The sequence below is a fragment of the Rhamphochromis sp. 'chilingali' genome (genome assembly GCF_963969265.1).
Source record: "Rhamphochromis sp. 'chilingali' genome assembly, chromosome: 4".
Lineage (NCBI taxonomy): Eukaryota > Metazoa > Chordata > Actinopteri > Cichliformes > Cichlidae > Rhamphochromis > Rhamphochromis sp. 'chilingali'.
Genome location: NC_137948.1, coordinates 26,533,337 through 26,555,131, shown reverse-complemented (window position 1 = coordinate 26,555,131; position 21,795 = coordinate 26,533,337). Strand labels below are relative to the sequence as shown.

The 21,795-nt window shown below is 40.3% G+C and overlaps 1 protein-coding gene across 1 annotated transcript in view; it reads right to left on the bottom strand.

Annotated features, from left to right (window-relative positions):
- Positions 1-555: 555 nt before the first annotated feature.
- hhip (hedgehog interacting protein) overlaps positions 556-21,795 on the bottom strand; it is a 35,259-nt gene continuing 14,019 nt past the window's right edge. Inside the window, exons 5-13 of the mRNA XM_080881619.1 lie at positions 16,373-16,524; positions 13,797-13,970; positions 13,535-13,678; positions 12,090-12,208; positions 10,786-10,909; positions 9,895-10,040; positions 8,584-8,665; positions 1,136-1,284; positions 556-954 (exon numbers count right to left, since the gene is read on the bottom strand). Of these exons, the coding sequence (XP_080737745.1) occupies positions 758-954; positions 1,136-1,284; positions 8,584-8,665; positions 9,895-10,040; positions 10,786-10,909; positions 12,090-12,208; positions 13,535-13,678; positions 13,797-13,970; positions 16,373-16,524 (1,287 nt within the window). The 3' untranslated portion in view covers positions 556-757. The remainder of the gene's footprint in view (positions 955-1,135; positions 1,285-8,583; positions 8,666-9,894; positions 10,041-10,785; positions 10,910-12,089; positions 12,209-13,534; positions 13,679-13,796; positions 13,971-16,372; positions 16,525-21,795) is intronic.

Here is a 21,795-nt window from a genome sequence, read left to right as displayed (position 1 = left end):
TGATACGTTCTTTATACTGTAAATTGCTGTTTATGACTATGTACCCACAAACTGAACACAACATAAATGAGTCAACACAGCCTTCCTCTTGTTAGTGCTTTTGGAATAGTAAAGCAAAAAGCACTGCAGGCTCTATGAGACGCATGCCTCGTGCTCACAGTCTGAGTGCGTAGACATTTATTTCTTTGCTAGGTTTTCAACGGACCGTGAACACAAACTGCATCTTGAGCCACCCAATTCTGAATCCTTAATGAACTCCTGAATAATCAACTGTCTCCACTGAAATGCCTCAAACTCCATTTTTCGTAAGGCAGCATAAAAGTCTCGGGGTTTTAACAGTCCGCTCCGGCAGAGTTCCTGTTCCTGTGGAGCCAGTGAAGGCGTTTTTAGAGCAGCAGAGGAAATGTCTTAGTGGAACTCATCAATCAGCTGTCTGCAGGGCTCTCTGAAATGTGAACACGGCTTGGATGCCAGGCCTGGTGTTCAGGAACAAGTAGCTTATAGGTAAGGAGAGGAAAAGCTTGGTATGGTGATGTGGTTTAAAAGCAGTATGATGGGGTCCTGTGTGTGTGTGTGTGTGTGTGTGTGTGTGTGTGTGTGTGTGTGTGTGTGTGTGTGTGTGTGCTTGCCTGTGAGAATGTGAGGGGAAATTAAGGGGCCACATTTAGCAAACCTCTTTAAGAGTCTTTTGAGGGCGAAAGGTAGATGTGTGTAGACTTGAGGATGGATGATGGGGAGCGGCCCCCTCCGCACACCACTATACGACGTACTTGGTCAGGTCTAAGAGGTACGAGGTCATGTCGATGATGTGGTCCACTATCCCGCCATTCTCCTGGTCGTTGGGCATACCCCGCTCACTCTTCTCACACTGGTTTCCGGAGTAGCCACTCTTACACAGGCACTTGTTGGGCTCCACGCAGACTCCTCCATTGCGGCAGGCTGGTTCACATTTGGCTACAGTCACAGGGTATGAGAGAGTGAAAACACTTTAAACTTTGTTTTATTCAGACGTACTCTGATTTCTGATTAGGGAAACTATGGCAGATATTACTGAACATCTTTTCCACATCTGAAGTGAAAGAACACGTCGATGTTGGTCCATGTTATACGCTGAGGGCGACAGATGCACTCTTACCGACTCGGCAGAATTGTCCTTCCCAGCTGGGGTTGCAGCAGCATTTGCCGGTGGGAGTACAGCGGCCGTTCTTACAGTGTCTGGAACAAGCTGTCATCAGCAGCTCTGGTGGCTCCACCTGATGCTGGCACTCCTTAGGGGTGTAAGGCCTGCAGCAATTGTTAAAAAAACAGAAGAAGACAAAGTAAGTATTCAGCAGACAGAAGCCTCTCAATATGGTGATTAAGCCACAGCGACACAGCGACAATTTATTATAACCAAATAAATAATACAAGACATTTCAAGTTAATAACCGGAGAACATATTTCAACTCTTAATAATAATAATAACACAGAATCAGAATTGTGTTGATTTATGAAGGGAAAATGTGGTTTAAAGGCATGTAGCTTTGGTATAATTCACTGTTTGGATGACTGCATGTCAAGAGATGTGCTATATGTTGTTTAAATTCTACCTATTAATCAGCATCTGCCTCAAATGAATGAACTGCTGTTGTGTCCAAAACAGAAATCAGTCATTCAGCGTCCACGGGTCGTTTAATTGGGCTTACACAAGTCTGTTTAGAGGTTTGAGCCTCGCCCACAAACACATTTAGTTGCCAGATCACAACAGTTTCTACAAAGTTTCACGCAACCTTTAAAAAAAAAAGTCCTGTTAAACAAAAAGCTGAGACTAAACAAAAACAAAACACTCATCCAACTCACACTGGCTGAGCTACACAGTAACACTATACCATGATTTAGGATGGGACTGTAGGAAATGTGTTCTATTTAAGCATCTAACACTTGACTGTGATGTATTGTGATAGCTATTTATTTACTGCAAAGCTATTTTTGAATGGTACAACAAGACAAATCTGCCATCGCACGCTGCGTCCGTGATCTCAGATTTTCGAGCCTATCAGGTTTTGTTGATATGTAACTTAAGTGGGAAAGCACTTTTGAAGTGAGGGACTTTAAGATGTAAACTTTTAACTTGCCAAGTTAAAAATTTATGTATTTGCTCCTGAAGGAGGCGTGTGTTTCTTTTTCCAGTGACATGCTGTTAAAGTGACGGCGGCTCTTTTTCTACGTATTACCAATTAATAGCAAGTTAATATTTAAGCGTGTAGTTGGGACATGAGCCGCTTCATGTGTGGTTGTTTTTATTTTGAATTCTTATTCGAAGAACGAAACGACATACGGGGTTAAAGCATGGCTCCCACAGATATGAACACGGTTTGGAAAATGCACACAGACACAAACAGAAACATCTCCACACCATATGTGTCAAGTTTGAACACCAGAGAAGCATATTATTCCATATTAAGACAAACATCCAGACACGCACATCAGCAAATGGGCTGAAACACAATTATTTCATATCACGCTCCACAAATCTGGAAATAATACAGTGAGTGCGTAATCAAGTTCGAATGTGAAGCGTCTGTTGGTGCCCACACACACACACACACACACACACACACACACACACACACACACACACACACACACACACACACACACACACACACACTTGCTAGTGTGTACATTTGTGAAAAGGAGAGAGAGGAAGAAAAATAGATGTGTAAACATTCTGCTACAAAACATTGTTGGACATTAAGGCGTGTGCGCATATGTCTGACACACAGGCAGGGTAACTGGACTCTTGTGGACCGGTGCTGGTATGAGAGGCGTGAGCAGTGAGGTCACTGAATGTGTATGTATGTAATTCTCACTCCACGATAGGACGGGCCTCATCAATCATGGCAGGGGAGCAAATAGTCAATCAGCAGGAGAAGCCAAAACTAGATTGAAGACATGCAGAAAATCTTAAATGCTGATTTCCTGATTTGAAAAGTGTGCTGCAGGTGTTCTGACAGACACACTGCCTGTGTGTATGTGTTAAAGTTGCTTTAAATTTTGAGGATGGAGTGTCGGTGGGGGTTGATTCCCATGCTCCCATCAGCACCCAACTCCATACTCCATCTCTGCTGGCTTTTGTTGCTGCAGGCTGCATGTAGTTAAAAAAAAAAAAAAAGAGCAAAAGAGGGGAGAAAACAGAAAGAGAAGGAGAGGGAGAAAGAGTAAGAGTCCCTAGAGAATTGGAGGGGCTGGTCTGTAGCTAACACTGTTAATAGCAGGCAGGGGTCAGCAGTGCTACTAAACAGCCTGTACGACTGCCAGGGTGGCTGTGAAAACAGCACCTGCTGGTAGCACCACTTGACAAAGGCAGCTGGGTCAACAGCCACTGTGGGAATTTATCAACTTTGGGAGGGGTGGCGTATGTGTGAGAGTAAGGGAGTGGGAGAAGGCGATAGTGCTTCCACAAGAGTTACAAGTGGAGAGACAGAAAGAGAACAACTAAAGTCAGAGAGTGGTATGAGACACTGATCATGCCATAACTGAACATAAAACAGAGCAAAAAGTGACAAAGCACGCAAGCACAGCTGCAAAGATAACATACAGAACAGGGCAGATGAATGCAGGATCAGGTTCTTTCTTTGTGTCCTCTCTTCTTCCCTTACGTCAGTTAAACATTAACAGTGACCATCCTTCAAATCTTCCATGTCGAAGGAGTGCGAATGCTCTGCCTCAAACTTGTTATCAGTGTGTATCTGTGTTTAGCTTGTTAGCTCGCAGGGTCTGTTTGATTGACACGAGGTGTATGTGAGAAAAGGGCTATGGAGTGGTGTACACTGTGCACTCTAACAATGGCCTAATCAAACGGCCCAGTGTGGTCTCTTTTGCTGTTTTGTCATCCAACTCCATTGTTTGGGGGCTCCTTTTGTAGCTTCTTTCCTTGTTTTAATTGTGTAAGAAATTTACTGTGTATTGTAGGAGCCAGGGCTATTCAGTGGGACTAGCAAGCAGCTTTGTCAAGGGGAGGACCACAGCGGAGATGTAGGAAGATTTAGGAGGGATAGGAAAATAAAGAAAAGACTTTTTTTTTCCTGTAGCGTGCTGGGAGCTGGCGTACCACACACGCACACAAGCTCGCATGTGTGTGTGTACCCACCACCCACATGGTTTACATCTATGCACACAACACACAGAAAAGCACACATATAGATAAATATATCCACGAAGGAGCACCCGTGGTCTCCTTCCTCAGCACATCTAGTGATTTGTGACTTCCATGTCTAATGCAGTTCATAAAGGAGGTCCCAGGGCCCTATTTGAAGTTCACTGTGTCTTTTTAAGGGCTCTGCTCACTGTAATTCAATCAGTCTAGCTTGCAGCTGACAAAACCCGAACGTGTGAAAAGTCCTTCTCAATACTGCTTTCCCTGTGACGAGCTGCAACATGAAGAATGGCAAATTGCATTTTGTACCAGAAAGCAGCAGGAGATCTGGCTCTATATGTTAATTAAGCTCCTGCCAAGGACTGACCATAGGAGCAAGGTGGGGGTGCAACGTGGGGATTCTGAATTATGATGTGATAAACACGTAACTTTACTGTATGACCCTCAGAACAGGTAAAGGGACATAAAACAGGTTTGTTCCTGGCACAAATATAATGCTTTCACTGTACAAATAATTGTTATTAAATGCAGACTCAGTGGGACAGAAAAGAAGCAAAACCCAGGCCCTGAATACCTGCAGTATGTTCGAGGCACACTCAGGAGTGCAGAACCAGGGTTACTGATGTATGTTAAAGACAAGCAACAAAGGGTAGAAATTACATTTAATCACTTTGCTGTGGAAAGGTGAAACATTAAACATGCTTCCACAGATACCTATTCTTATCTTCTAAACTCTAAGGTCCTCTCATTGATCGTTAAACCACAACCACATCTTACAGTCACCACACTGAGATACGGTCAGTAAAGATATTAATGATAAATATTAATGCATATTTCTATCCCACTGCAACACCAAAAACAAGCCGCGCCTTTCTACATTCTTGCTTTCTCTCGCGTACAACCTCAGTCACACCACACCCATTCGGCATGTTTCAAAATGCATGGTGGCCTATTTATTATTGGAGGGGTACTCCAACTGACAAACAAATACCTAAAAATGAAGTCATTTGGCCAGGACGTGTTTACACAAACACTGCTGAGGGATTTTATGGTTGATGTTTCCTTGTAAGCCTTTACCGCTCCCCTAACGGTTCCTCTTTTTCCCACTCTATGTTCCCAAACACAGAGTTGATTAAAACACAGCGTGAGATGCTATACCGGGCCACAAAAACCACCACACTCTAAAACAAACCTCCGTCTGAATGGGCTTCAGAGTCCAGATGTCCCTGCAGTAGGGAAGAGAAAAGAAGGGAGGACCACCAGACTTGATAACGTGCTGGGGTCAGACACGTTAGCTACCCTATTCATTTCCCCCCCTTTGCCCCCTCTCTCCATCCTCCCTGTAACAAAATCCTAATAACGAAGCCAGAGTGTATTAGGAGTCAGGACTCTAACACCACAGGGTCCACACAAACTAAACAAGTCCAGTTGATGGTGGAAAGAACTGTTCTCTGGGAGAAATGCGTCCAGCAGCCATGCCAGAAAACATAAATACGAAGCAAGCCATCAGGGCCCCCTTTGAAACATCTGTGCTGTAATTAACTGTGCTAATGCCTGGGTGGCACTGCCGTCACCCAGGAATAATAAGATGTGAATATGTTTCTGTTGTGTTCTTTCTCCTTAGTATGCTTATGCTACTTTATTTACTTCTCTTAATCACAAGCCACTCATTCACTTGAACCGGTAGGCCTACAGGATCTTATGCTCTCATCTCCCTGCAAAAGCACTGATTAAAAAGATAAAGCACAATCACTGAGTGGGTTTGGCTTGAGACTTTATATGCAGTTGGTTTGAATTACAAAGTCTTCTTATGTTTGAAGTGATTTCTGTACTGCAAATATTACGGATCAAACTTTTTATACATCCCTCTTGTATTTTTGTGGGTCGAATTCATTCCGTTTTCATATTTCCTCATCTTGAGTGACAAATGTTTTTCACATGTACTTGGCTCTCCAAGCAGAGTTTATAGATCTATCACTATCAGAATGATTTCTAATACTGCGATGCATATGGTAAGGATTATGATATGGTGACATGTACTGACATATAAATGATGAAGCTGCACTTGTGCACATGTTCCCTCCAAAGCTAATTAAGCATTAAACTGGAAAAGAAATGGATTTCACCTCCCAAAGGGAAGTAGACGTGTGCTGGAGGGTTCGAATCCACCACCCAGCTGTGGCCTTCTCTGCCTGCATGTTTGAGCTTCCTCCCACAGTCCAAAGATACGCATGTTAGGTTAATTAGTGCTTCTAGACTGGATGTAGGTGTGAATGGCTGTCTGTCTCTCTGTGTTAGTCCTACAATAGACTGGCGACCTGTCCAAAGTGTACCCCACCTCTTCCCCTATGACAGCCAAGATAGACTCTAATCCCTCTGTGACCCTGAATTCAATAAGTGGAAGAAAATGAATGGATAGTGTATCTACATGGATATTTTGGCTATACAGAGTTTGTCCATATCACCCTGTTAGTGGTTAATATGTTGAAATGTCGCTACTTGACAACAGGTGTCTTTGTCTTTTCCCTCACACTTACCAAAATATCACTGTTGCATATTTAGCATCTAACCAGTAGACAAAAGTTGAATAAAGCAATAGAATCAGTGCTGCTAGCAGTGTTTTTCTAAGCAAACAATTTGAAAGGCTATTTTTTTTTCTCCAGTAACCACTCAGCATCCATTCTGGGAAGCTGTAATGTGCATAAACAATTCTACTTGCAGGAATGTGTGTAAGCAGTGAGGATGACACTGTTCTTCAATGTGATGATCTGTGAGTAACTAATATCTCATAATATGCTGTTAGGCTCATCTAAATTTCACAACAAAACAATCACAGCATGAAAATAAAGCTGGTGGTTTACTGTAGTTCTTCCATCTGTAATAGGCAGTCCTGATTAGGGGTGTTAACGGATATGACTTTGCTAACAGTGAAGTATTCACCTGCATTAACACTTATTCACACATTAACACATATTGTAAAAAATATGTGTGTGTATATATATATATATATATATATATATATATATATATATATATATATATATATATATATATATATATATATATATATATATATATATATATATATATATATATATATATATATATATACATACACACACACACATACATACATATACATATATCTCAATACTAAGAAACTAACTGACAAAACAAAATTAATACTGATTAGATCATCTTTAGCAATAGTATTGATATCAGCACACACACACACACACACACACACACACACACACACACACACACACACACACACACACACACACACACACACACACACACACACACACACACACATCATAGATAACTGCACAGAACCTAGCTGTTGTCTACAAGCATTATCCATCTACCGGTAAGTATTAACAGTTACCTTATAGCCACACTAGCTGTCTATTATCATTAAGAAAGAGGCTAGCAGCTATGGCTAATATAAAAAAAATGATAACCTTAATGCTTGAGAAAACCTCCTGCCTGTCTGTAATCCTAATACAATGAGTTCATTTACCATGATATCACAAATATTTGTATCTAGAAAGTATTGTGTTTCTTTTGTTTTTGATCAAAAATAAAAAATATGGTGCCAAGTCACGAAAAGTGCAGTGTGACCTCAGCCAACCTTACATGTTTACCTTACTGTATTTTCTTTATGTCTGGCAACCTAAAAATGCTGTCATCATTGATGTTATTCGTTTTATTGTTCTAAGAGGAAGTGTAATTTTTATCAAAATCAAAAATTCAAAAATTGTATCTAGTATTTAGAATATTTTCCTGGGTATAAGGAAAATCAAGTATCGTGACAACCTTAGTACGTACAGCGTTTGCTGCTTCACCTTTCAGATATCATCCTCCTGAATTATTTTTCCAAACTTTAGCTGTGATTATGAATTCATGATATCGGTTAAACAACTTCACACTGTTGAATTATTTGCTTGTATTTTTTAATTTTTTTAACCTCCTTAACTTTTTAAAGCTGCGTTAATATGCCTAAAACAGTTAACGGTAAGAATTGGCTAATAGGCTAATAACATGCTAAGGTAACAATTATAATTGCTGTCTAAAAAACATCCCAAATTCTCCAATACTTGGGAACGGCTGTCCTGCTTGAATATACTGAAAATAATCTGTGTTGTTGTTGACAGGAATCACAATCAACACTTAAAGCTACTGAAAATGTTGTTCAGACTAACTCGAACGAATAACTCAATTACAACCTTTGGGGAATGAGTTTATAACTAAACTCAACTCAAGAGAGAGCGATTTACCAGTAGTTTTGTCTCTCATTGTCTTGGTTTGCCCTCTTGTGGACGTAATGCAGGATTTTTTAATGAATAGCTGAATGTCCTCCCCACTAAGAAGGAATCACTTAATCACCGAACAGCTAACTACATACCAGCACAAATTACCAAGGGACTTCCTGCTTTTACCTTTTCGGGTCCACCAGCTTGTAGAGTTTCCCACTGTGTGACTGCACCATGCTTTTACTACTTGCAAGTATGTAGACTTCACCTGCAAAAGAAGAACAGTTAAGTGGGAATCCCATCAGCATCATCTGCATGAAATACTTCCAATGTCCGAACAACTATTCAGCAGATCCCAGTGCCTAACTAAAGAAGAGACAAGACAAGACAAGGAAACACAAGAAAATGAAAGGGGAGGACATGAGGGGTTTAGGAAAATGAGTGTATCACAGGCTTCTGCATTTCTGCACTTGCCAATGGATTTTAAAAAAGAGTTTAATGAGACAATTGGATACTCATGACTGGGAACCAGGCAGATGATTTAATGAGGAACAAGCCTGCAAGAAAATTCCATAGGGGGACAAATTGTAAACATCTGTCTGTGGGGCCTCTTTTTTGGGACATAGGCCTGGCCCCCGCTGCAATTCTTGCACCACTTGCAAATCCTGATCGAATACAGAAATCTTTAAATATCTCGTCAAACAATAACTCCAAGACCTGGCAACAACTGTGATCAAAGATTTCTGATGGCTGGGCGAACAATTTACATCATGTGTTCATTTTAATCAGAAACATCAGAGCTCACGGTTTACAATTCTTCGAGTGTGTGGTGGGGATCCAACTTATAAAACTGTCTTGTGTCAGTTCATTTCAGGTTACTCTGCATATATTAACTTAATCTTTAACTTGCCCAGAGAAACACTTAACACATGTCATGGTGGCACAGTGAATTAAGGAGGTTTGGAAGATTATGACTATCCTACAAAAATGACAACTAACTAAGATGTTTGGACTACTTAATGAGAGGCGTGTTGGCTTTATCATCCATCCATCCAGTCGCATCTTTATCAGGGTTGTGGGGGGCCTATCTCAGCTAACATAGGGCGAGAGGCAGGGTACACCCTTGACAGGTCACCAGTCTGATGCAGGGCTAACACATGCACACTCCACACAGAAAGGCCTTGGCCAGACAGTGGTGTTGTGAGGCAACAGTGCTAACCATCACGCCACCATGCTGCCTGTTTTCAGATTTTCAGTGGTGTTTTATGCTGTGGTTATGTGTGTTATGTATGTATGTGCTGTACACACAGACATACACACACAGAGTCAACAAGCCTTCAAGGAGTCATGGATTAAAACCCTTGCTTCAGAAAATATGTCATAACATAGGTCAGGTGTAAATCTAAAGAAAGATCAGTGCAAGAGAGAAAAGAAACAAAGATAAAAGATCTCAGAAGCAATTACATTTTTAGCTTTTTTATTAATTGCCATACTAACCCAGTTCATCCTCTCCAAAACCCAAGATGTGTCCAACAAGCATAGTGCCACAGGAGTCAGCTGAGCCCAGGCACAGAGCTTTTTCCTGCCACTCTTCACCACTCGCTGATGTGGAAGATGTAGACTTCTGAAGGATGCGAAGGTTACTAAAGTGAAAAGTAAAAATACTCATGGTAAGTGACTGCAGACTGGATGATACTGTAAAAGGTTTAGTACTACATTTGTGCACAGGGGAGAAAGCAAAAGAAATCAACTGTAGTAGCATGGTACAGCATGGTTCATGACCCATATTCTTTTTCTACACCATGTCCCACATGGTGTTAGTTAGGAAGTCAGCCTTTAGTTTCAAAACAAACATCATGCCGGAGCCTTCACTTTGCCACAACAAAATGCTCCCAAATTGTAATAAGGCACAGAATTAACTGATCACACATTGTTTTAAACACGGTGCCAGCTTGCGATAATTGGACGGATTGGGGAGGGGACACACTTTACCCCCTTTGTTTACTCAACTGTCAGTGTTTGACATCAGCAAAACAGAGAAAACCAGAGAAACCAGAGAAAAGTGTGAACAGCACAGAGAACAATGTGTAATCTCCACTGACACTCAATGGTCCGCGCTGTCATGGTGACATGGGAGTCTATATTTTCCTCCCATGTGGATGAACTTGGTGTTTACACTGGCACATGCTAATGCAAAGGAAATAGTTTTTAATATTAGAAGAAAAGTCATGTTGATCTTACTAAGTCATAAATCAACTCTGGGAGGATAAAGATGTTAGAATGACTTTGAAATATAGATTTTTGTCATCATGTAAACACAGTTAATTCTTAAAAACATACAGCTACTTAAATAGTCTGTTTAAATATATTAATCTTTATTGTACTTACCCATTTTTATCTCCAAAGACATAACTGCCATAAAGTCTCCTAGACTGACAGCCCCTGTAGATGAAACCCCCCACAGGTGGTGCTCCACCACTGGAATGCAGGTCATAGGCAGAGGGCTCATTTTCTATTGGGACAAGGAGACATAGGTCTTATTTAGGCACTTCCAATAGACTCATAGACCTACTGCCATTCATCTGTAACACCATCACAAACTGTCTGCATGCATGTTTTATCCCAGAGACAATCTCTTCTGTCTCACTGATGTTGCAGGGATTGTAATCTACTTAACTGCTTTTCTTGATTCATGCACTGGTGTTGTTTTGTTTGTTTTGGAATCAAAAACATAGACCACGTTCATCAGACATAATTGCTGTGTTGTTTATATGAGACACAAAAAAGGAGGAAAGAGGGAATTCTAGATTTAAATCGGACGTGTTTTATCAAAACTGGAAAAGAATGTATTGATCTTTTATTCAAAAGCGTGATGGTGAGGCAATGTGGCACATTTACTGGATTACGATTTCTTGGCAAGGAAAAATATGAATGGAGGTTTGCCGCCCTTAAAAATTTATGATCCGAGACGGGGTGTGCTCATTTCCCAACTGTAATCACTTTGGAGTTTGGGTAACTGGCTAAATCGGGCATCAGGCCAAGAGAGAGGTGGTCTGTGGCAAGAAGTGACATTTTCAAATGGAGTGAGAGATCAAAGTTAAGGATTAACTTAGCGCAAGGATAACCTGCCTCATATATTTTGGAACAAAGAGCTGTAATTTTCTTTTTGTGGAAAAAGGAAGGATAAGCAGTGTAAAGTGCTGCTGTTATTGATTATTTTCTAAATGTGAGAAGAGCTAGATTCCTCTCAGCTGTGTTTTCAACAGCGCCAAACCATCATCTAGACAGTTATTATTGTTGACAGCTTTAAATCTTACTTGTGGACACCATCTTACATTCCACTGGCAAATCTACACACCACAAATGGGGAATATTTCTGGATCACATCATTTTTACATTTAACCTTCACTGTTTCTGCACTCAACCTGGTGTGTTTCTGAATCTGTTGCCAAAACACTGTTCTTACAAAATGAAAGACATTCATAAAAACACATGTCACTTTCAGGGAAATAAATGTGAAAGGTTATCCAGGATGTTAATGTATTTTCACTTCTTTCTCAGGATGTAATGCAATCAAACAAAACTCCAGCAAAGACTGTGCACAACTGGGTATATTAAAACTCCTTCCAAACATGCGAAAAAGGTAAATATTGTGAACATTTTTGGAAATTCTCATGGAAATTGTAACTCACCATAATCGCCCCCCTTAGTAATTTCCAGTATTCTTCCTGCTGTTGTGTTTCTGCCACTGGCATCTGTACAGAGGATTACAAGACTCCCATTGTCTGACTGAAGTCGATCTACTGCACACCTACAGAGCACAGCGTGCCAGGAATGAATATAACATAACTAGAAGTAATATCCAAACACCAAACAAATAAAAGGTGGCAATACAACACAAGCACAAAAAGGTAATTTGCATGCAGTTGACTATTTCTTTATTGTAACGATGCATCTTGGTAAGAACTTTTATACCGTTGGAAAGCGTGTTTATTTCCCATTAAAGCTAGTGCTACATTTGAGCACCAGAGTTGAGCATGTGCTGAACAGCTTGTTCTGCTATTGAGTTTTGTTTCGAACTTCTAGTAGCCTAGTTGCTGACAATCAGGTGCCTGACTGGCTAGTGTTTAGCAGCATCTTGAGATGAGCACGGACCGTGGTACACCGGTCAGTTGGTGTATGCCCCAGGCCATGTTTGACTGATCTTTATAGGGCTGTCCCATAGGGCTACTTCCAGCTGATGTTAAGCAAAAACCAAGCTGCTGCATTATTTGGAGGGAGGCCTACTGCCACCTCCAAAGTGAAGTTCCATAAATTGGGCAATGCCAGAGACAGGCTACAAGGTAGGCGTCTCCGTCAGGTTGTTTCCTCACTCTCAGCACTGGTGAATCATAGGCAGTCTTCTACAAAACTACAGTCAAGGTTTGCAAGATGACACGGCCAACAGCTTTCTACCAAGACAACCCTGAACAGTCTGCATACAGCTAGTCTCCAGTCTCACAGGGCTGCCATGACTGCCTTCCACTGCTGGCATCAGCAACATGTGCACAGGAACCTGAACATGTGGAGGAACGTGACATTTAGCAGTAAGTCCAGGTTGATGCCATCACACAGGAGTGTGACCAAGCTGGTGACCAGCTGTTGTGGCTGTGTATAGTTCTATATAGCATCAAATGACAACAGCAGTCACCTCAACATACTTTATACTGACATACTATATACTAAGGTAGAGACCCTACAATAATACAGAGAAAATCCCACCAATCAAATGAGACCTTTTGATCAAGCTCTTGGGAACAGTGGGAAGGAAAAACACTGTTTTAAAAAGGAAGAAGTTTTCATGGGTGCAGATCATATATCAAACTCTGTTGTTCAACCTGTAAATGGATTTTACTTGTGTCACCATATAAGAGGAAATAAACAGGCTTTCCAACTGCATAAGATTTATTGCCGGGAAGCATTGTTAACAACAGAGAAACAATCGACCCAACACAAAATGCCTTACTGTTTGTGCTAAGTTCATATTTTCTACAAGAGCAGTAATGAAAATACCCTATAGTATGAGCAGAATTTCTACATTTGAAAATTGCAAATCAGTCATAGCAAGAATCTTTAAAGAGTGCAGTGTTTCACTTACCTGCCTGGATCATGTAATCCATGTGCAAAGATTTCAGGTGGCTGGTTGGTGCTGTTGAAGTAAGGATTGCTCCGTGGTATGGAATATGGAGAAGCACAACTATCTGTGTCTATGTCGACCCTTAGCACAGACCCCGTGAAATCACTGCAAGCAAAAACAAGAACACGCATTCAAAATTGTACACGGTAGGTCACGATTGAAACATGGAGCACAAAGCAGTATATAAACATCAATAAAATGACCCTTGGACTTTTGATCTTACCTCAGTCCATCCATTTCTTCCATATCATCCAAAGTGATCATGCCATCTCCCAGGATGATGTGCAACAGACCATCAGGACTAAAAAGAAGTTGGCCCCCAAGGTGCTTCCTATGCAGCTCCGCCACTTCCATTAGTACTCGGACTGTCCTTGTGTCTACCTGGTTTGGGTTTTTCCTGAGAAAATCATAAAAAATTGCAAATGCAAAAAATATGTTTGCTAAACGGCATTTATAAGGAGTACCCACAACATTTCTATACCTTGATGCTTTTACGCTGTCTTATAAATAAATAAGGGGACTTTTGTCTGCTCCCTTATTTTTAAAGGGGTCTGGGTTCAAATGTATGATATCTGAAAGTGGACAAATGGCCAAAAAGGTCATTCTGACTGATGTAAAAGCCACAGACATATGGTCATATAGTGTTTTAAAATATACAATAAAAGATAATGCTTTTTGTAAATGAATTTTCTGAACTGTTATCTGCTTTTTTCTTCACTAATTTGGTGCAACTTTATATCACACAGACTGTTAATGGGGAGCTGGCAGGTTAAAGGCCATTCAATTCAGCGTTCATGTTTTCACATGTGAAAAGCTCATGGTGATAGTGCATGTTATACATGCACTATCACCATGGATTGTCTGTTTGCTTCAAATAATGACTCTGTTAATGGGTACAATGACACCAAGGCATGGATAAGATATGCTGACATGACACGCGGAACAAAATCCAACATTAAATTACTTTAAATACTTTGTTTTCTGCAGACATTTAGTCTTAATCTAATGTATCGCCAAAGACAGTGGGTGGAGATGTAAAGACAGGGTGCAAAATGTTGCACAATTTCAAGTGAAGTGCAAAATGAGAATTTAGTTTCACAGTATCAGCAACTAATATGGCAAGTTGCGTTGTTTTGGGTAGTCGTGCAATTTTTAAAAAGCCTAAAGTTAAAAAAAAAAGAAAGTATTTTAAGCTACCATTAAGTACTTTAACTACCATTTCTCTATTGGACCCTCAAATTAAGGACTATGTGCTGCAGTTACCAAGACTGCATGCCAAGATTATAATTAAGATTAGATCATTAAGTCAAACATACAACTGTGATTATGAAAATGAAAATGTAACACTTAAACATGTTCGTGAGAAAAGATTGTTTTCTTAATCACAGGTCATTGTGAAGGGAGTGTAAGGTACAGACACAGGAAAAGGCAAAACACTGTTATGATAATGAGAGCGTTGCACATCTTATCAAAACACTTTTCTTGGTGATTTGACCTACTTTCTAAATCCTCAAAAGACAAAAATGATCTGTTTTGATTTCTTTGCATGTCTAGAAGAATCCTCAGTGTGCCTTTGAAGGTTTTGTTACCATGGTTTCTTGCAGAAATTGAGGTTAGCAGGTTGGATTTATTAGTGGTATAATCAAAAGATCCACAATTCAGTAATCAGAAACTTCCATATGAGAAAAGTTTGTCCTTTTTATCCGGTTGTTCAGTCTGACGTCACTAGCCGTGTCTGGACCTAAACTCCGCTGCAGGTCCATATATCAAACGATCACTATGGCATTACTGAGAGTTGAAAAACTGTCTAAAGTCTTTCATCTTTAATAAAAATGATCAGCGTTCTGCTCTACCAGGTGTAACTATTGAGTTTAACATCCAGGCATCCATGAAAACGGAATTTATGACATTTAACGGAGTTAGAAGTTAGAAGCTAGCGAGCTAACGAGCTAACTCCCTGCTATCTAAATACAATATAGCATGTCCTGACTGCGGGGTTTTGGAAACAAATTAAAACGTACAGCTCTGTTATCACTTCCAGCATAAATGAAGACAGAAAACTAAAAAGCAGTGACGTTTGTAGGGTTACTGAAGTTGGGCTAGCTGGTATATAATGATGTGCTACGTGACCGCTAGCGACACAGCTATGTTAGCATAATATAAACAAGCTAACTTTTTTTCCACTCGATAAAAGTTAACGTGAGTGTTCTCGGTGGTCAGGAACAAATGTAATCGCATGGCAGGATGCTGTAAAAGGACCAAACTTCAGCCAGGAGAACAACTGAGATAATCCATCCATAATACGAGGTTAGTCATTCATATACTGCTGCATGGGCTGGGCTGTAGTTACATTCTAAGGTTTTAAAAACTGAGTTTAAATAAATGATTAGCGGTAATAAAAGCCGAGGGAGGTCAACGGTGATCACTGACTGTTTTAGGAGCTTTTTGAGATCAAATAGAAGAAAATACATAACATTAAACATGTTAACAACACAAAAGCCATATTAAACGCAGACTACTTTAGGCCCGGAAGTAGGATTCGTCGTGTCATCACTGAACAACCGGATAGTGTTTAGAATTTAAATAAAATTAAAAACAATGGGAAATGGGAATGTTCACCACATTTCATAGGTACAGTACTACAAATCACAGTTGTCTAAAATGAAAACTGTTTTGCATTCATGTGCTAAAGATGTCTTAAAATAAGTTTGCATATCCAGTCTCTATTAACCTCGACCTTTTATGTACCCTTATGGTGTCATTTCAGGCAGTGGTTTGGTGCACTACTTCTCCCATTACCTCGAAACGGTGTATTCAACTACACGGAGAATGTGGTCGTGTGGTCCGATGGCCCAGCGCTCTTGGTTGGTGGTGTAGGAGACGTAGAGCTTGCCATTCTTCTTATAATTGGGGTGGAATGCCAAGCTTAGCAGGCCCCTTTCATCTCCGCCCTGCAGTCAGATGATAAACACAAAAGATCCAGGAGTTAATTATGTCCCTGCTTGGCTTGTGCTTGGCTGTGTGGGGTTGGAATCACCCCCCTTGGTCATCTTCATCATCCCCAACACACAGCCTCTATACATCCATAACCCCCTGCCTGTTTTAGTTCTCCCACTGTCCCCCCCCCCCTTTTTTTTTTTTTTTTAAATTTGACGTTCATCTTCCCTTTCACTTCTTTGCTTTTCTCTCACTCTTGCTTCTATTTCACTACACACCTTTAAAACATATACTTTTACCAATCATTAGGAAGCATTTGACTCAGGGTTTAGCAGCATCTCCTCTGCAAATCATAGACTTTGCCAGGTCTTCTGCAGCCTGTTTATGTGCGCCTGTCCCCAGGGTCGGGGGCCCCAGTGACGCCCAGACCCTCCCGGTGGCCTCTATTGTGCGGTGATTTGTGTGTGTAATCTTTGGGGGATATCTGTGAATGCTATGCTGAGTGGCTGAAAGAATTTATTAGCTCACTCACAGTTCATAGAGAGCACAAAAGTGCAGAGTGCTTCAGTCCCTGCTTTTCGCTCCCCATCCCCTCACTCTTCACTGATTTACACAAAATCCATGCAAAATACGAGGCTTGGAAGGTGGTGGTGGTGGTGGTGGTGGTGGTGGTGGGGGGGGGGGGGGGGGGGGGGGGGGTAGGGCTAGAGTAGAGTAAAAAAGGAAAAAAAGACAACCTAAACAAGGAAAGAGCTGCCAACTCCCACTGTCTTGGCAACATGTTTAGAAAACATCTAAATTGCTTGTGTAATATGTAAACCTTTGTCTAACCCTGCAGGCAGCTACATCAGTTGTCGCTACCTTGGTGGTCCTCCCGTCATAGTTAGCTGTAGTAATCAGCTATAGCATTTCATTCCCCAGGCAAGGAAAGTCAAGTTGGCTTTTTTTTAATGTTTTACTCTCTCCCTGTATTTCTTCTTGACTACAGAATGAGCAGAATTCTCAGGTGTTAAGAACATTTTTTAAAGTGATCCTTAAGCAAGTATATAACAGCGTTTCATTTACTATCAATAATAGCTTTAAAAAGGTCTGCAGTTACTACAAAAGCACTGATATTGCACTCATATTCCTCAGGTATTCATTCTCAAAACAGTAACAATGAGAAAGAAAATCAGAAAAAATATATACATATAAATATTTGTTTGCACTATAGTGGCACTTTTCTGGATAGGTGTAGTTTATTTAACAGGACAAGAAAAACATAAACTGGTATACTGGATCTACTAGTTCGGTTCACACTGCACTGGACCCAGTGCAGTCCAAACACAGGCTCCATACACATGTAAAAAGATGACTCTTTGCCAAGGTATTACTCAAAGTACCAATGAGGAAAAACAGAGACCCACAGGATAAGCCACAGGAGGTCTATCAATCTGAATATAAAGTGAAATACTGTGAAGGTTTACAAATAAGTCTCCACCCCAAAAGGCAGGGTTCCTCTGCAAAAATTTATGAGTACTACTAAATGTCAGACCATTGAAGTCAAATAAAAACAAGAGTTATATGGGAGTGGATGCAGCACTCTTTACTTGGAGACACAGTGAGTATCCTGTGTCAAAAAGTTTCTTGATGGGAAGAGAAATTCTCCACCTCACCTTTGGAAATTTTGGATCCATATGTTAGATTGAGAGATGCAGTGACCCACATCCCCAAAATAAACTCACCATAGGGAGTGGGTCAAAAGCTGTGATTCCAAAGAGGCCTAGATCCGGAGCCAAAGGGGGACCACCAAGGTACACAGTGGTAAATGGGCTGAAATATTAGCTCCCTTGCTAATGACTAGCTCCTTCAGCAGCAGGCAGACAGCAGAGCTAGCACCAGAGCCATAAGAAACAAACACTGCATCAGCGAGCCTTTCACTGTAAGCCGGTCCATGGAGATAGCTTGATTAAAAGAAGACAAAGTGCCAAGCTGGGAATCGTGAGCAGTGATCATGTTAAAACTGCTGCCAAAGCTGCAGTAGGTAAGATATTTTTGGCATGGTTCAAAAACTTACAACTATATAAACAACCTCATTTAAAGAATGTACAAACTGCATTTTTGTGCATATTGTTAGGTGTAAAGCCAATTCTGAAGTTTTTAGGGTTCTCTAATGCACCTACATATAAAGATATTCAAGTACATTGACTAGAGTGATACCACGTGTGTAGCTGAATGCAGGAGGAGCTACATGTTTCTGCCATGTTTTTCCATCTATATAAGGGATGATTCTCGTAGTTATAGATGCTGCACCTGTACTTCAAAGCTCCCTGATTGTTGTAGTGACTCTGTCAAATTGTACAAATCACCATGCACATTGTGTCAACTTAAAACACATTTTTTCCATGAATTTCTTTGTCTTTTTTATGACTACCATCATTCTTCCAAAGCAAAGTAGGGGGCTTCTGATCTCTCACCAGGTATTATTTCTTCATTTTTCACAAATACCTGTCCCTGCATTTCACTTTTCCCTCAAACACTGTTCTCTGGAGCTCTGGGTTTGGCTCTATGGAACATGTGGCATCATTCCAAATAAACCTGGGAATGTGAGGTGCAGGGATAACAACCAGCTGATATCTCTCAGTGATTATTTTCACAGAATTATGAAGAAAATGTCACAAGAAATGCAGCAATTTCCAATTCTGCAGGGATAGCTGTCACTGAGCATCAGTGACACATGTGTTGGTTCATGCATTATAACCCTGAACCTTTTGATCCTCACTCCACAAAAAGACATTCCATTAGAGTTGATTGGAACAAAAACACCCTCTACACCCTTCACTCAAAGACAACCTGCAGCATGTATGCTCGTACCTCCCTCACAAACAACATACACAGTTTTTTTACTGTCTCTTTTTTTCTTGTGCAATAAGAATCACACAGTCAAGTTTCCACTGCAATGCCTTCAGCTGGTGATACTTAAATTCTTGGACCATCGAGAAGCCATGCACAAATTCAACTCCAACTAACCAAGAACGAGATATAATCCATCATCAACCACAAAGATGATGATTTTTTTTAAAGCCAACAATATTTATATGAGCACTGCAGCATTTATGTGCAAAGCTGTTTTTATAGTACTGTGGTGTCCACTTGCATAGCTGTTCAGCTACAGAGAAGGAAGGATTATAGGATCTCGATCAGCGCAGTGGCTACAGAGATACACCTTTGTGCATACTATCACTTGTTTGTAATATGCTGATTGGTTAAAAAGTTTACTTAAACAGGAAAAGGAATAAGCACAAATAGGAAGAAGTGGGAAACAAACCCCAACAAAGATCAAGGATGCATGAATGAGAAATTCATGGCTGCAGTGGACAGTTTAAATTTTCCTTAACACTCGGTTTCACTCCACTACAAACACGTCCTTTATATAGCTCAACTTCTGCCCTCTCCACCATGGGCAAAGCTTAAGGTAGAACTACAACCTGAACAAGAGCAGCCAACACTACATACTGCTTTATTTTACTCCATCATCTCTGATCTTCTGATGCCAAGGACAGCACCAATGCTCTGAATCATTTGGCTGAATAGGGAAATATTTTATGAGAGGCCCACTCACCCACATGCATAGTGATTCATAGGACTACTGTTAGCTCTGGGATGCTGGTCACCCATATCTGTACACTGTTATTATCATGCATTGTACTCTCAAGTAGCATTTCTAAAGTTTTTTAGCACACCGTTTCTGATTGCATCTTCATAGGTTGCTTTGAGAGCAATTCCATACACGTTCAAGGATATTTGTGGTTCCTGACAGGTTTAATAGTGTTCAAATGTATGTTTGTAAAAGCACTATAAAATTTTATGTAATCTTTGTATGCTGCAAGCATTGCTTTCCATAAATCATGAAAAGTACGCAACTGGAAATACACCTGTGGTTCACTGTTACTGGCAAGTAAACAGGCTAACACATAACCATGTTTGCAAAAATAAGCTATATAATCTAAAATAAACTATTAAGTTTGCCGTCTTGATGCATTCTCAATCGAGTGACGAAATGTTTCTCCCACAAAACGCTACACCCAGATGAACACCATCAACTTTTGGAGATATTAAGTTTGCCCCAATAGATACTAATGCTGGGGAATGAAGTTCAAAAGATCAACGATAGCTTGCCAACTCACCAATCAAGGCTATTTTTAGCTCATTTCCAACTGATGCATTAAATAAATATTATTATTATTATTATTATGTGATTCATAATAAATTAAATCTGCCTTGCCATAGTTTCATGTCACATCTGGAGGATACTTATAGCAGCTGTTTTGATTTTTAAACTGTAGCGTAATGTGACTATACTTCCTCTATGTAACTTTTTGGTCCACCAAAGTGGGGAGAAAACGGTGATGAGTGAAGGGGAATTAGGTGAGGCATTTTAAACAGAGTGGATGAGTTAGTAGAGCTACAGGTGTAAAAAATTGGAACTGACATTTGAGAAATAAATTCTCAGTGTGTGTGTTTCTCTCTCACCAGTGTGTAATGAGTTTTCTGAATTTAGGCCACACATTGTATTTTAGGGAGTACAGCCCTAATTGGTGCATGTTAACCTCTGCCATCCTTTCCTGGCAGCAATGCTTTGCAATCCAACAGGAGAAAGACAGTATGATTGAACTATGGAGCAAATCGCCCAGCCCTATAGGCTATGTAAAACATAGAGAGGATAAAAATAAATCTTTGTATAATTAACTTAAAACCTATATTCAATTAAAAACAATACAAATGTAACATATTAAAACAATCAAGAATATGCTCATTTGATGCCAGTAACAGATTAAAACAAACAAAAAAAAACCCCAACAAAACAAACTTGGAGCAGCATATGGGGCCATCCTTTTGTCCCAATTTATTGCTTAATATAGTGTCCAGTGTTTCTAATGGTTTACAGGTCTGAACTGCGGGTATGTGAGTTTTTCACCTGGGCTCTGTTATAGTGAATTATTGTTTTAAAATCTGGATGAGGAAAGCTATCATGTAAAAAGGCAAGAGATGTAAACCCAGTATATATTATCTTCACTGATGTGCACCTATGCCACAAACAGTAATATAACCACACACGATCACAGATAATCGCTTTGGAACTGTGCGCTGATAACAAACCCAATGGTCCCTATTCTTTTTAACCTGAAGGATGTGGAATAGATTTAAGAAACAACCCCCAAACCCCGGCAAAAAAAGAAAAAACAACATCAACAGTTACTCAGATTTGACATGCTATATTGTTTCTTTGCAAACAACAAGTCCAA